The sequence below is a fragment of the Physella acuta genome, unplaced genomic scaffold (assembly GCF_028476545.2).
Source record: "Physella acuta isolate Inbredline_101_S28 unplaced genomic scaffold, ASM2847654v3 ptg002108l, whole genome shotgun sequence".
Lineage (NCBI taxonomy): Eukaryota > Metazoa > Mollusca > Gastropoda > Physidae > Physella > Physella acuta.
The window spans coordinates 56,251-71,197 of record NW_026733609.1 but is presented as its reverse complement, the minus strand read 5'-3'; the positions used below and the strand labels follow the sequence as shown (position 1 = coordinate 71,197).

Here is a 14,947-nt window from a genome sequence, read left to right as displayed (position 1 = left end):
GAAGAGATATTGTGGTCAGCACTATGCCCAGTCGCTTTCCCAAACGTGAATTGAGTACCCATCAGAGCTGGGTTAACTCATGGACGTTCGACTCGGAATTGAACGCGTGGCTTTTGTTTTAGCAGTCTAGTTCTCTACCGCTAGAGCACGCCGTCCCATCAATTTATAAAGAGCACATTTATACTCTTCTCTGCCGTTATACAACATTGTATTACATTTCCCTACCATCTTCTCTTGCAGCTATTTCATGTGTTAATTCCATGAAAGTCACCGTAACCATGGATCCAGCACATAGTGTGATCAGAGGCACTGATGCCAGTTTCAATTGCAGTTGGGAGATGGACCAAACAGGAACCGTCTTATCCACTATAATAAGCATCGATTTCGGATTGGGTGAAAAGCCCGTATATATATATGTATTGACTACTGGGCATTTAAACGTGGTCACAGCGGGCCATCACAGTCGACTATCTGTGGCCGCAAGAACTGGTTCATATTTTACAATGGCCATACAGAATACACAGTGTATGGATGAAGCGACATATATCTGCAAGGTTTTATATTCAGAGTACACGTCGGGCCAAACTCATGATACAGTCAACTTTGTATCTCTATCCATTCAAGGTATTGATATTGTTGGGTCAATCCCCCCTCCCCGTTGGAAATTAACCCCCCCCCCCTCTCCTGCTGAAGATCCTAAACCCGAACCCGCCAAACCCAAATGTATCAGTAACTCCAATATCAATCCTAAACCCAATTCTAAAATTACATCTAAGCCTCAACTTAAAATTGACCATAAAACAAGCCCTAATCCTAATCCTGACCCAACTTAACACTAGACCTAATCCTGATTCTGACCCTGGCTTTGACACTGACCCTAACTTGGCGGGTGATCGCTGAGTGTAATTGCTCTGGGGGGGGGGGGGGGTGGCAGGAGTAATGTCGTGGGGGAAATATCCGCGGTTAATTGGCGGGGGGGGGGGGGGGTAATGTCCTGCTCCCGTTATAATTAGATTACTAATCTGTTTTGCTTTTACAAAATTACTGAATGAATTGTTGAACACACACACACACACACCTGCCAACTTTCGATCCATGACGACAGGCAGAAAATAGTAAGAAAGACAAAGGAGGCAAGTTAAATAATAGATTGTTATAAACGCTTGTAAAAAGACACTATGCCGACACGGGTTTCGAACCCACAACCGTGGCAAACTTCCCATTTGGTTATGATGTCTATAGGGTCGTCCATAAATGACGTCACACTCGTAGGGGGGGGGTGGGGGTGGGTCCGTAATTTTGGGACGGTGTGTAATGATGGGCGGTGGGGCGGGTCAGATGGTGTAACGTCACTTTTTGCATTATGAAAAAGCAATGTTAGAAAACGAGTTTTAGCCGTTACTTCGCGTTTTAGAAAACTGTTTTAATAAATTGTAAGAGGAATTGATCAAAATACTCTATGTTGACTGAGTTCTGACAAGGTTTTGGAAAAATATCGATGTTTTAAGGAATATTCAACAGCTATTTTGAAGGGGTGGGGTGTTGTAGGTTGAGGTGTGCCGTCATTTTAGGGGGGGGGGTCAGGCTTTTTGTGACGACGTGTGACAGGGGGGGGGGGGGAGTGGAAGGGGTAAAATCGTCCAAAAAGCGTGACGTGATTATGGATGACCCCAAATCCGTGAGCTGGACGTTTTCCCGAAAACCACTTTCAGAAAGCCTGAATGCAGTTTGTCCGAAGGCCGGGCGTTTGTTGGATTCGGGCAAGTGTCCGTTCGGGAATTTTTCGTAGACCCCTCAAATCCAAATGTATCAAAATGTTGTGTTTTGTGTTACTTGAAGCGTTCGGCGACTGACTAGCCTAAATCACTGACAGCAATCCATTTATTTGAAGGTATTGAGATTAAGCGATTCTAGCCGGAAAAAAAATACTCATGCGCAATGGAGAGAAACTACCGCCTTAATACGCGGCGATGTTTTCGGTGGAGTATTGGAGTATTCGTGTGTTTACAAATAAACCGCAGAACTCTAACCATAAAACTAACACTAACACTAACGCCGCTGTTAAGGTCACTGCGCATGCGCAGAACTATTGAGTTTCGTATTTTCTGCCGAAAAATCTTTTTTCCAAGTAGATCTAGGCCTAGGCACTTCGTAAAATTTAACTTTGAATATAACCCACCAGTTCCTCCCGAAACTCCGTCCCTAAGTACAGAGCGGGAATTCGTTGAAGGAGCTACAATCCAGGTCACGTGTCGTGTCGTTACGGGTCGTCCAGGTCAAGGGTCAGTACATTGGATGTATTACGACAACGGGGTCGATATAACGTCACTGGTTGAACCTCAAGTCTCCAGCATATTGTGTGAGTTACAAAAAAATTTCACTTTTAAAATTGTAGTCTGTCAGTTTTATTCTAATTGGTTATCATAATTCGGTTATATTTAATTATATATTTCACACATTATTTTTTAAATTTTATTCAAATTCTTAAAAATTCTACATCTTATTAGTAATACTTAAAGATTTCGTTCAACAAAATTAAGTGTTGCAGCCCACAAAATATATAACAACAGTGTATATATTCATAAAAAATAATGTTTCATAACATAATAACTCATGATATTGGGATATAAACCAGTTTTATAAATGTATTTGCCTTAAAATCAGCCGACTTGAACTTAGGGGTCATCCATAAATGACGTCACGTGTTTTTTGACGATGTTTACCCCCCCCCCCCCCCACCTCCCGTCCGTCACACATCGTCACAAAAAGCCAGCTCTTGTGTTCAAGAATTCTCGTATGTCGAGGAAGTCGTTTGTCGAGGTACAACTGGTTCACGCATCAATATTTTCTTTCGCCTTATTTCCCGCTGAACTGATTTCAGCCTACTTTTCTTTCTCGATTCACTTTCATGAGCTTTCAATAAGCAGCATTTGTTTACTATTGGAGTCTTCTCTCATTGATTGAATGCTCTCTCCAGTAAACGAACCTCACGTCACTTACCCGTGGTCCGAACTCGGGACTTTTAGAACTAGCAATCATAAGCTCACATGCTCAAACATGCCGTGGCCTTAACTAATGAAATGATGTTTGTGTATTTTTGTTTTGTCTAGTACAACCAAGCGATACGTGTACAGAATCCTGGGAAACTACGATAAGTCTAGTGGCCAACAGAACCTTCCAGAAGCTAAGCCTGGCCTGCTATGTAGTGAACGAACAATTCCCAGCAGGACAAGCTGGATGCTCCAGTGCTAACTTTTGTAGTCAGCTGGATATTTCGATACTGTGTCAGTAGTTATTTCCCCTGCTTCATGTTATTCTTCATTAATACGTAAATTGTTTTAAAATATTCATTTTCTTAATGAATAGATTAGGGGTGACTTCAGTTTAACTTGTCTATAATATCTTTTAATTAATTTATGCTACTTATCCATGTAATAGTTTGGACCAGATTACCTAACGAATGTGCTGTACGACTTCTCCTCTGTCCCATTTTTCATTGCTCTCCAATAAAGTGATACTTTTAACGACAGTTATAAAGTAATGTAAATAATGTAAATAATGAATCATTTGCAACATCCTTTATTCTCTTTTATGTGGTAATGATACATATTTTAAATTTTTTAAGGACGACTTTAGAAGCTTTTTTTTTAATTCAAGTAACAAGAACAGTATAGTCAAAGAAAAACCGAAATTAATATAGCCTGAGTTTTTTTCAATTTGCATAATCAAAGCTTTTTTAAATGTTAATTTATAAGTATAAGAACAACGAATCAATTATGGATGTTTTGTTATGTATTGCGTGGCTTATAGTTAGCTATGTTATTGTCCAAAAGTGTAAACATACATTTTTTGCAGGTTTTTCTCTTTTATAGATTTAACATCATCATCTTATCATTGTTTTCCGTTCGAGCCTTAGAAACGTGGGGAAAATGAAGTAGAGTCCATCTGTTTCAGAGACCTCGCATATGAAGAGATAGTGTGGTCAGCACTGTGCACATCCGCCTTTGCTTTCCTTAACGTGAGTCGGGTATCAGAACTCAGGGACATTCTACTGACTTTAACCAGGATTCAAACTTGAGACTTTTGGTTTAGCCGTCTAGCTCTCTACCTCTAGGCAAACCCTTTCCATACAACTTTAACATAAGAGTCGAATTTCTTTAATGTTGTAAGTTAAAACTATATATGAAATCGAAACAAATATGTAAATATAATGTTCGTAACATATTTCTAACAGGAAACTTTAAACTTGCAGATGGAGTGAGTAGCATTACAGCCAACAGTGTTCCCCATTTGGTAACTGATGAAGGCAGCACAGTGACGCTCTCGTGTTATGCTGACGGTAATCCTAAACCCAGCTACACCTGGACTAAAGCAGACGACGCCGACAGAAGGCTAAACGTCATTCAAGATGGCGACGGCTCTAAAGTTGTTCTGGCCAACTTAAATCTTCAACAGGATAATGGCACGTATAAGTAAGAACTGTGAGGTTTTTTTCCTCTCTGATGAAGGGGTCATCTATAAATGACGTCACGCTTTTTTGACGATTTTACATCCCCCTCCCCTCCGTCACACGTAGTCACAAAAAGCCAGACCCCCCCCCCTACAATGACGTCACAACTCTCTTTTGAAAATTTCAGTTGAATGTTTCTTAAAACATCGATATTTTTTTCCAAAATCTTGTCTGAACTCTGTCAACATAGAGTATTTTAATCATTTCCTATTAAAATTTATTAAAACAGTTTTCTAAAACGTGAAATAACGGCTAAAACTCGTTTTCTAACATTGCTTTTCTTATAATGCAAAAGTGTGACGTAACACCATCTAACCCCCCCCCCCCCCCTCACATAATCACACATCGTCACAAAATTAATGACCCTCCCCCTTACGATTGTGATGTATTTTATGGACGACCCAAAAAAAAGATATTGAAGCGCGGTCTATAAACATGTTTTTACTAGGCTGTCATTTATCACTGCAAGTTTATCATTAATGACTACTTTAAATCCTTCTCATGTTTCTTATTTTACCATCCAGCTCTCTTTTAATCCTTGTTAATCGATTTTTAGTTACCCTATTTTGGTACTCGCGTTCCTCTTACTTTCTTATTATTCCAATGATGTGCATTACGTTTTAACTGTACATGAATTTTATTCTTAACTCGTAGTTGTACAGCTACAAATGTTATACTTGGTGCCGTGAAATCAATGAGCAGTCTTGTAAATGTCGTAGTTGGTAAGTACAATAGTGTTTAGATTTTCTTTTTTATAAAAGGATGACTTCTATTAAGTTATATGCATCATTTAGGTACACCAATGCACGCATTATGCCGTCGGTTCACACAGTGGCAGGCTCTCTTGGTCAATGCCTGCAGAGCTTAAAATTGACAAAGTATTTCGTAATTGACCAGCTAATGCGCAAACTGGCCAGTATTCCCTGGGCAAAGTCTGAAAAAGCTTTTAAATTAAATGAATTTCGTACAATGCCATAGCCAATGTCACATTTAGTCTACGGTGTGATGTAGTTTTTATTATTCTTGCTGTAGAGTCGTTGTTAGTAATGTATTCCCCAGCTCCTGTTTATCAAAGGGTCGTGGTGATAATGCGCCTTCGACATTACCTCTTTGTCACTTACAACTTACTTAAAATAACTATGTATCGGGTACGTAAGAGAGAGAAAGTTAAATGTGTGTGTCTGTGTGTGTGTGTATTTTTAAACAAAAGGGTAGATATACCAAGATATACCAAGATTATAACAAGACTTAGCCCCGTTAATGTGAGGCCATACTGGCCAGTAGGGTTTTGGCCACAACATAGATATGTCATATATACAAACATATATATATATATATATATATATATATATATATATATATATATATATATATATATTCTAGTGGTTAATAATGTGTAGTTTTTTAACGTTACCTTTTCAGGCGCTATATGCAAAACACCACCTCGGGTTTTAAACGGCAAATGGGGACATTGTCGCTATGAGTTCAACAATTCGTGTACTCTACAGTGTGACAGAGGGTTCAAACTTGTACGAAATCAATATATAGTGTGTGATATAAAAGGACAATGGTCATCGCCTGGGAGTTGTGAAGGTACGTAATCAATGGTTGTAAAAGTAAACAAATATTAATATTTTGCTAAATTATAATAATGTTTAAAATATTGCTCTTTAGATGTCCATATGTTCTGTAACCTCGGCCTATGAAGAGATAGTATAGTCAGCACTACGTCCAGCCGTTTTCACTTTCCCTAACGTGAATTAGTACACTCAGTGATGTTCTACTGGCTTGAATCCGGGTTCGAACTCGATACTTTCAGTATGGAGATGGAGGTCAGACGCCATTGTGAGGCTTGTTTGAGGTGTCAGCATGCAAAAATGCCAGTTGTCAAAATGAGACAACCATCAGGACACCTACTGGCGACAAAACCTCTAGAGATTGTGGCTATGGACTTTACGTCGTTGGAGCAATCATCGGATGGGACGGAACATGTGTTGGTAATGACTGATGTATTCACCAAATGGACTGTCGCGGTGCCCACATGAGACCAGACGGCCAAAACAGTGGCAAAGGTGTTAATAGAACACTGGTTCACCAAATATGGTATACCAATACAATTACACTCTGACCAAGGAAGGGTTTTTGAGTCAGAAGTAATCAACCAACTGTGCAGCCACTATGGGATCACCAAATCTAGGACAACCGCATGTAATCATAAAGCAAATGGACAGTGTGAGTGGTTTAACCGCAGCATGCATGATTTGCTGCGTACTCTACAACCTGAACAGAAAAAACTTTGGCCTGATTTTCTCCCAGAGTTGGTATACCTATACAACTGCACCCCACATACCACGACCGGCTTTTCGCCAAATATGTTATTGTTCGGTCGGGAGGCTCGACTCCCTCTTGACTTATTCCTAGGTAAAAAGAAAAACATGACTGGCTCATACACAGCACTGGAATATGTAAATGAACATATGAAACGGATTAGAGAGATGTACATGGTGGTACAAGAAAGACTAGAACACGAAACACGGCGAAGAAAACCGCTGGTACAGACAAAAGACCCACCGCTTCAACTGAACGACAGTCTTACTTCGTAGCCACCCTATAGGCAGGAACAAAATCCACGACTTCTGGGGACAGGAGGTATGGCAAGTCATAAAGATGCCTAAAGTAGCCGGTGGCCCCTTTAAAGTAAGAGCCACCAATCACACCAAACCTGACCGGTGGGTGAATATTACTCAATTAAAGAAATATCGGCATAGTCAAGAAGAGCAATCCCGGAACTATGTCACCATCAACAGGACGACAGCGATACACAAGTGGAGGATAACTACAACAATGAGGATCTCGGTCCTCCCAGAAGTAGAGAAACAGTAGAATATCAAATGATTGGTCCGCGGAGAAGTTTGAGGAACAGAAAGAGTACGAAATGTTTCGACAGCAACCAGCAATTCTTTCATGGTCGCGTTGGTATGAGAACAAACTGACCAAGAACTATAGAAGTAAACTGGTGAGGACACCAACTGAAAAAAACGGCGGGGGTGGATGTGAAATCTAGAACTGTTGTGAAAAGGCAATCACGGGGGCCAAGTACAAGACAAGATTTAGTTAATTAATTAGTTAAGTTAATGTGAACTTTGCTTTATGTTTCAGTGTTAATGTAAGATTGTTTGGAACTTAGCTATGATTGTTAGGTGATGTTTTAGAATGTTTAGAAATTGAAAAATAGGTAGGTTGTGTTGTTGTGTCTCAGGAATATGATGTAGACACATTTGGTATTTTGAAATAGGGATAACTGTCAATCTTGTATGAATGTGACGACTTTGACAGTAAGTAGAACAGAACTTTTTTTATGGTGTTGCATTTGACATTGGTGGAGTGGACCTGCCAAACATTGTTTGTGTTTGAGAGATACAAAAAAAAACGGCGGGGGTGGATGTAACTAGTGTATTTACAAAAACAACCTATTTGGTTGTCATAGAGGTCAAGGTCAAGACTGAACTAAGTTAGAGTTATTAATAGAAACGACGCAATAGTTGGTATCGAAATAGAATGGTTTGACATTGTTGACAACACCGGATGCACATCTGCGTGTGACTGGGTGTGTATTTAAGAGCGAGACTTGTGGGTATGAGAGAGATAGAGCAGACAGGTTGTAGAGCAAGACGGATGTATGCAGAAACGTAGAGATAGAAGATGTGAGCTGAGAGACAGAAGAAGTTAGATACAAGTGTTAGTAGATTGAGGTACGGAGTGATACAGTGTGTGGGCCTGTGACAGTGGAGGTCTATTGAGATTCACCTAATTATCTGAACTGTGATTATTCATGAAGAAATAAAGCGAAGTAATAATGAACCTGCGAGGAGAGTGTGCTTCTTTATATCAGGCGGGTGCCGTGAGTAAGGGGTCGCAAAAGAGCTAACAAAGAACGTCACACATGCTGTTGGCCGCTACAACTACCACTCTGGTTACATATATATATATATATATATATATATATATATATATATATATATATATATATATATATATATATATATATATATATATATATATATATATATATATATATATATATATATATATGTATATACATATATATATATATACATATACATATATATATATATATATATATATATATATATATATATATATATATATATATATATATATATATATATTTATTTATTTATTTATTTATTTCTATGTACATAGGCCTATATATATTCTAGTGGTCTACGGGGTTAATAATGTGTAGTTTTTTAACGCAACCTTTTTCAGGCGCTAAATGCAAAACACCACCTCGGGTTTTAAACGGCAAATGGGGACATTGTCGCTATGAGTTCAACAATTCGTGTACTCTACAGTGTGACAGAGGGTTCAAACTTGTACGAAATCAATATATAGTGTGTGATATAAAAGGACAATGGTCATCGCCTGGGAGTTGTGAAGGTACGTAATCGATGGTTGTAAAAATAAACAAACATTAATATTTTACTAAATTATAATAATTTTTAAAATATAGTTCTTTAGATGCCCATATGTTCTGTAACCTCGGCCTAGGAAGAGATAGTATAGTCCGCACTACGACCAGCCGTTTTCACTTTCCCTAACGTGAATTAGTACACTCAGAGATGATCTACTGGCTTGAATCCTGGTTCGAACTCGATACTTTCAGATTAGCAGTATAGAGCTTTAGCGCTGGAGGCCTCCGTCCCAGTTATTGTATAATACTTAATTTTAATTGGTTTGATCTTTTTTTCAACTTTTAGATGCTACAGATGAAGGGGTGTGTTTGGAGGGTTGGTATGGTCCAAATTGTCTGTACAGTAAGTAAAATATAACTTACTAATTGTAACTATTACATCATAAAGTTTTAATAGCTGGTTAAAATGTATGGGTAGGCTTTAAATATGTAGGCCTATATATATATATATATATATATATATATATATATATATATATATATATATATATATATATATATATATATATATATGTTGGCTGGTACCAAATTGTTGATTCTTAAGTAAGCATATTGGCTTGTACTATATTGTTTATTTTTAAGTGAAATGGTAACTTGGGTGCTTATTAAAGGGGCTAAGGTGGCTAGGACTAGTTACAGAAACCCAAGGGGTTAATCTAAGATATTGGGGATGAGCAGGCCAGGGGAAATCTAAAATTTAATTAAAGGTTATCGGCTCACTCTGGTCGTTAAGGGCTGCGAGCTCTATGCAGGTGCATGAGTGGCACGTAATGCTGGGAAGACACCCGCGGTGATTTATGTCTAAAGTTGAGTTCGGGCATGCCGCTGAACGTCCCGGTAGAATCATTACTCAGGATCTCTGTTGTGGTCAGTTGTCAGGTGTGAAACGCGGCGGGAGTACCGCGTGGTCGTGCGTTAGCTCGAGCGGTGTATGACACGATCGTTAGCCCTGAGACAACGTGAAGATCTATAGCGGTCAGTTATCGGGTGTGCAACGCATGGGTGCATAGTGACCGGTGTTATCTCGAACGTCGAGAGATGGTACGGAGCCCAACTCGGGTTCTATAGCTCTAGGGAGATGATAAGGGGGGCAAGACTAACCTATATATGAGGAAGGGCGACTATGTTGAGGTCGCTCTCTCTCCTACACACATAGCTGAGGCTAGACACGATGGTCTAGGCCTCGGATGGTGGCAGCCTTTAGGGCTGGCCACTAAGGCTGGATTATTGTCCCAGCCGATGTTTTGTTGCTGTACATATGTGCTTCGTTCCAGATATTTACATATGTGACCTATGTTTATACATGTGGCCAATGTTGTACCAGTGGCCAGCGTCTGCCGTGTAGATATGTTCTTCGTTCCAGTGGCCATTATCTTTGTGGCCCGATGTTTGTACCAGTGGCCAGATGTTTTATTCCAGTGGCTGGAAATCTTCCTGCCGTGTAGATATGTTCTTCGTTCCAGTGGCCATTATCTTTGTGGACTGATGTTTGTACCAGTGGCTCAATGTTTATTTCAGTGGCTGGAAACTTCTTGCCGCTCGAGTATCGAGCTAGACTTTTGGGAGTACTGATGAGTATTCATAGATGAACTTTAACCGTGTTTGATTAGTGGAATCAGAATTAGTGATGATAACATTTACCCGTGTGATCCTGGGATTACATAACAGTGCAAGTAGTAAAGATAGAACTAGAGACGATGACATTTACGTTTTTGATTTTGAGATTACATAGCAGTACAAGTGAAATTAGGACTAGGATGAATAACTTTGACAAGTGTGATTCTGAGATTACATAAGCAGTACAAGTATTTAAGTTAGGACTAGAGGATATGACATGTGTGAATTCTGAGTTGTGTAAATGTAGATTTACTATTCACACTTATATATGTGTTTTCTATGAATTAATGTCAGTTACCACGGTGACTAATTCTGCATTGAACTGTAAGTTTGATTATTTGTGTCTTTTTGACTTGTATTAGAAATTCAAGTGATGTTTTCTTGAATATGAAAGACTGGCCAGGTCTTATTCGTATTGTGTCTTTGCTTTTGACATATAAACCTTTGTGACGTCAAACAAAGATAAATAAATGCATATTATGTGTGTTTACTATGTTTTATTTTTAGTTTAATATTGGTGTTGTTTAGATTTTAATTAGTTTTGCTCAGGTCTTATTAGACCCCTTTGTCACCACGCAAAGGTGCACGTTTGAGTGAATAAGATCACCTCTTCGGTTTAATCCCCGCTTCTAACATTTGGTGTCAGAAGTGGGATATAAGATATCTATTTCTCGAAGAACCCCTAACATATATATATATATATATATATATATATATATATATATATATATATATATATATATATATATATTGTTACGACTGTGGGGGCGTATATAGCAGTTGTAGGGTTGACAACAGACGTGACCCAGATTGATTAGGTCTGGATGGAGACAATCAACGAGGCACGTGTTAGAATTAGGTTACATTTACGGACGACGGCATCAATGTGGGTAGGTGTAGAAGACACATTACTAGTTGGCCTGGGCGACCGTAATGGGGGTAGTATATTAGCAGGGTCTGACAATTTAATCAGGTACCCCAGACCTGTTGGCGACATTTAATTAGGTTAGGCTTGAGTGGGACGTGTTGGTGCATAATTAGCTTCGCACCTGGACATTCGTGAGTCCGTTATTTAAGGAGGGGTAGACGGCAGACTGGGGGACACTCAGGGAGACTCACAAGTCACTTACACACGGAGACGGACTCGGATAGCTAGGTCTAGAGGAAACAGACTTTGGGCGTCTCTGTGAGCTAGTGGACAGCCAAGAGATGCCTGTACTGTAGTAGACCTAGGCTAGTTAGACAGTTAGGGACAAGTAGGGTAGTCGTACTAAGAACTTTAGTTGTTGTAGCTAGTTGTGTATATTTCTGATTGTTGTACTTCGGTGGCGGGCTAACTTTAAGTGTTGTAATTTGTGGAAATAAATAGAGATCACTGAAGTTAGCATTTATCTATTTTTATTTTCTTCTTCTTGTTTGCTATTCCCTGACTAGTTAGAAAGGATTAGTGTTAACAAATTAGCTCAAGGACAAAGGTCTAGATATCTCAGAAGAAAATATCTCAATATATATATATTTGATAAAAATTGTATTATTTTCTTCTTTTTTGGTGCATTTATAAAAGCTTGTAATTACAAACGTTTTTAGGTATTTATTATTTTTATACTTTTTAGTATTAACGAGTTATACGCATGTTAAGACAATATAGTGTGCAACAAATATATGATACACAGTTTGAAAAACAGTTTTGCTTTAATAATATGATTAGTTTTACTATACGAGTCACAGTATTATGGGATGGCGTAGTCTAGTGGTAAAGAACTAGACTGCTGACCCGACTAAAAACCATCGCGCGCCTATGGAACGTGATGACGCGCTTTTGACGTAGAGCCCCCCCTCGCCCCACGACAAACACGGCCGTCATGACGCGTGTGGGTAGAACTGCCTACTAATTCGGTCCAAATTTTAATTAATTCATTAAAAATTAATTAGGCGACCAATTAAGTCAAATTGAATGTCAAGATTAATTGTTTTCATGTATGGACCCACGTACCAATTACGATCCGTATCTGTTAATTAGAATTGCCTGTAATTTCACACGGACGTTTCGATCTAGACAGACAGACAGACTGACGAGGAAGTGAGTGTAATAAAAGCTTGTAAAAAGCGAGGAGTTCGACTTTATTACGAGGGTGGGGCGGGGGGGGGGGGCGTCAGAACGTTTCACGATTGCTAGCCCAGAAATCGTTTTTACAGACTGTTGTTCATTTTACAAAATATATTATGTGTTAAGCAATCTTTGAAAATCTAAATTTAAAAGAAACAATATATATATATATATATATATATATATATATATATATATATATATATTTATATTATTTTGAAAACTGCAATTTCGAGGCGTTGATGTATTGTGCCATATTCATGACCTAAACGGTATCATATATCATATTTATTTATCAGCTGACATAAAACTTTTGAAAATTCGAAGACTAGTAACGGTAAAGCGAATTTCCCCTGCCAAACCGTACGTTGTATGGGACACGTGAAGTAGAATAAACCTGTTTCTGTGACCTTGTTATATAAAGTTTGTTTAGCTCTATGCACAGCCGCCTTTACTTTTCCTAACGCCATTTAGATACCCATCAGAGCTCCGTGGTCTCAGTGACGGTCTACTGACTTGAACCCAGATTCAAACTTGAGACTTTCGGGCTAGTGGGCTAGTAGTCTATCTCTCTACCGCTAGGCCCATCCGTCCCATAACGCGAAAACTAGTAAACTCAATATTTAATCGTCTTTAAATGTTTACACTCGTCAAGTATGTAGATGTGTTTACATCACAGATGATCTGATGTTTGAAGCAAACTCAATCTATCCAAAAGAATTACTTGCCAGAAATTCCTGTTTAACTACCGACACAATTAATGCAACATTTCAAAAGATCAATATGCTCTCGATCAGAATTGCACTAAAATATAAAGGTAAGCTAACCTAACCTAACCCACTCTAAACAATTCTGACCTTACCTGAACTGTCCTTATATATATATATATATATATATATATATATATATATATATATATATATATATATATATATATATATATATATATATATATATGTGTGTGTGTGTGTGTGTGTGTGTGTATATATATACATACATATATATATATATATATATATATATATATATATATATATATATATATATATATACATATATATATGTGTGTGTGTGTGTGTGTGTATATATACATATATATATATATATATATATATATATATATATATATATATATATATATATATATATATATATATATATATATATATATATATATGTGTGTGTGTGTGTGTGTGTTTGTTTGCATGTTTGTTTGTTTGTTTTAATTAAATAATTAATTAATTTGTATTGGATCTAATTTCAGTTCCTGAGCTAAATATGTCTCTTTTATATACAACAATAAATGGTAGTATGTTTTTGTGTAACAAACTAAATATATTCTGGGTCGATAATACCACGTTTGAGATTGAATGTACCAGAGAAGAAATCATAAAGGCGTTCAAAGTTTTATTCAGTGTACCTTTTATGGTCTGTCGAGTAAGGGTGAACGGTGGTAAGTATAGTTTACATTGAATTATTGTTTTATTTAGTGATCTTCATGTTGAATTAAAATGCGTTATTATATCTCTTCCTCCAATTTGGTCAGTTTTTACTTTCTCGTATACGGTGTCTATGGGAAGAATTGAAATCGTGCAAAAATTCGAAATTGAAAGTTTCACCAATGTCGAAGTTTTACACCCCCCCCCCCCCCCCCCCTGAGCCGGAAAAGCTTAGTTTTGTAATTTCGTCTCGATGAATGTGTGTCTGTTTTTCTGTAAACACGATCGATAGATTGAGTTCTGTTATATCTAGGTTTACAAATTCGTAATTCTGTATCAACTTTTAATTGATTTCCGGTAACAGAAAAAGACACTTATTCTACTTTCGGTTTCTCAAAAACCTATAATACTGTTTTATTTAGGTAGACGAAATTTTTCGTATAAGTAAAAGACCTAATCCTTTAGTTTTTGTCAAATTTTGTGTGATTTCCATTGACCGGAAGTAGTACTTTAAGTTCTTTCCGATTTCTCAATTAAACGCATTCGAATTTATTTTAAACTTGATTCCTCTAACTATCGTGCGTCATGGTCGGAAACATGCGAGCGAAACTTCGAACACTTCTACGGGACCTATTTATTTAAAACATTTCACTTAAGTTAAGAATAAAAAAACTGTTTATCATGACGATTAATCAAGATTTTCTTTATAAAGTACTAATGTTGCACTATTTTACATTCTATTCAAGTATTTTAAAAGCGATGAAAAAAACATACCTGTA

At 37.7% G+C, this 14,947-nt stretch overlaps 1 protein-coding gene across 1 annotated transcript; it reads left to right on the top strand.

Annotated features, from left to right (window-relative positions):
* Positions 1–587: 587 nt before the first annotated feature.
* LOC131932193 (uncharacterized) lies at positions 588–4,476 on the top strand. The gene is made up of 4 exons (XM_059289076.1): positions 588–624; positions 2,183–2,359; positions 3,111–3,284; positions 4,253–4,476. The coding sequence occupies exons 2-4, from the start codon at positions 2,296–2,298 to the stop codon at positions 4,474–4,476; spliced, it is 462 nt and encodes a 153-aa protein (XP_059145059.1). The 5' UTR covers positions 588–624; positions 2,183–2,295.
* The last annotated feature ends 10,471 nt before the right edge of the window (positions 4,477–14,947 follow it).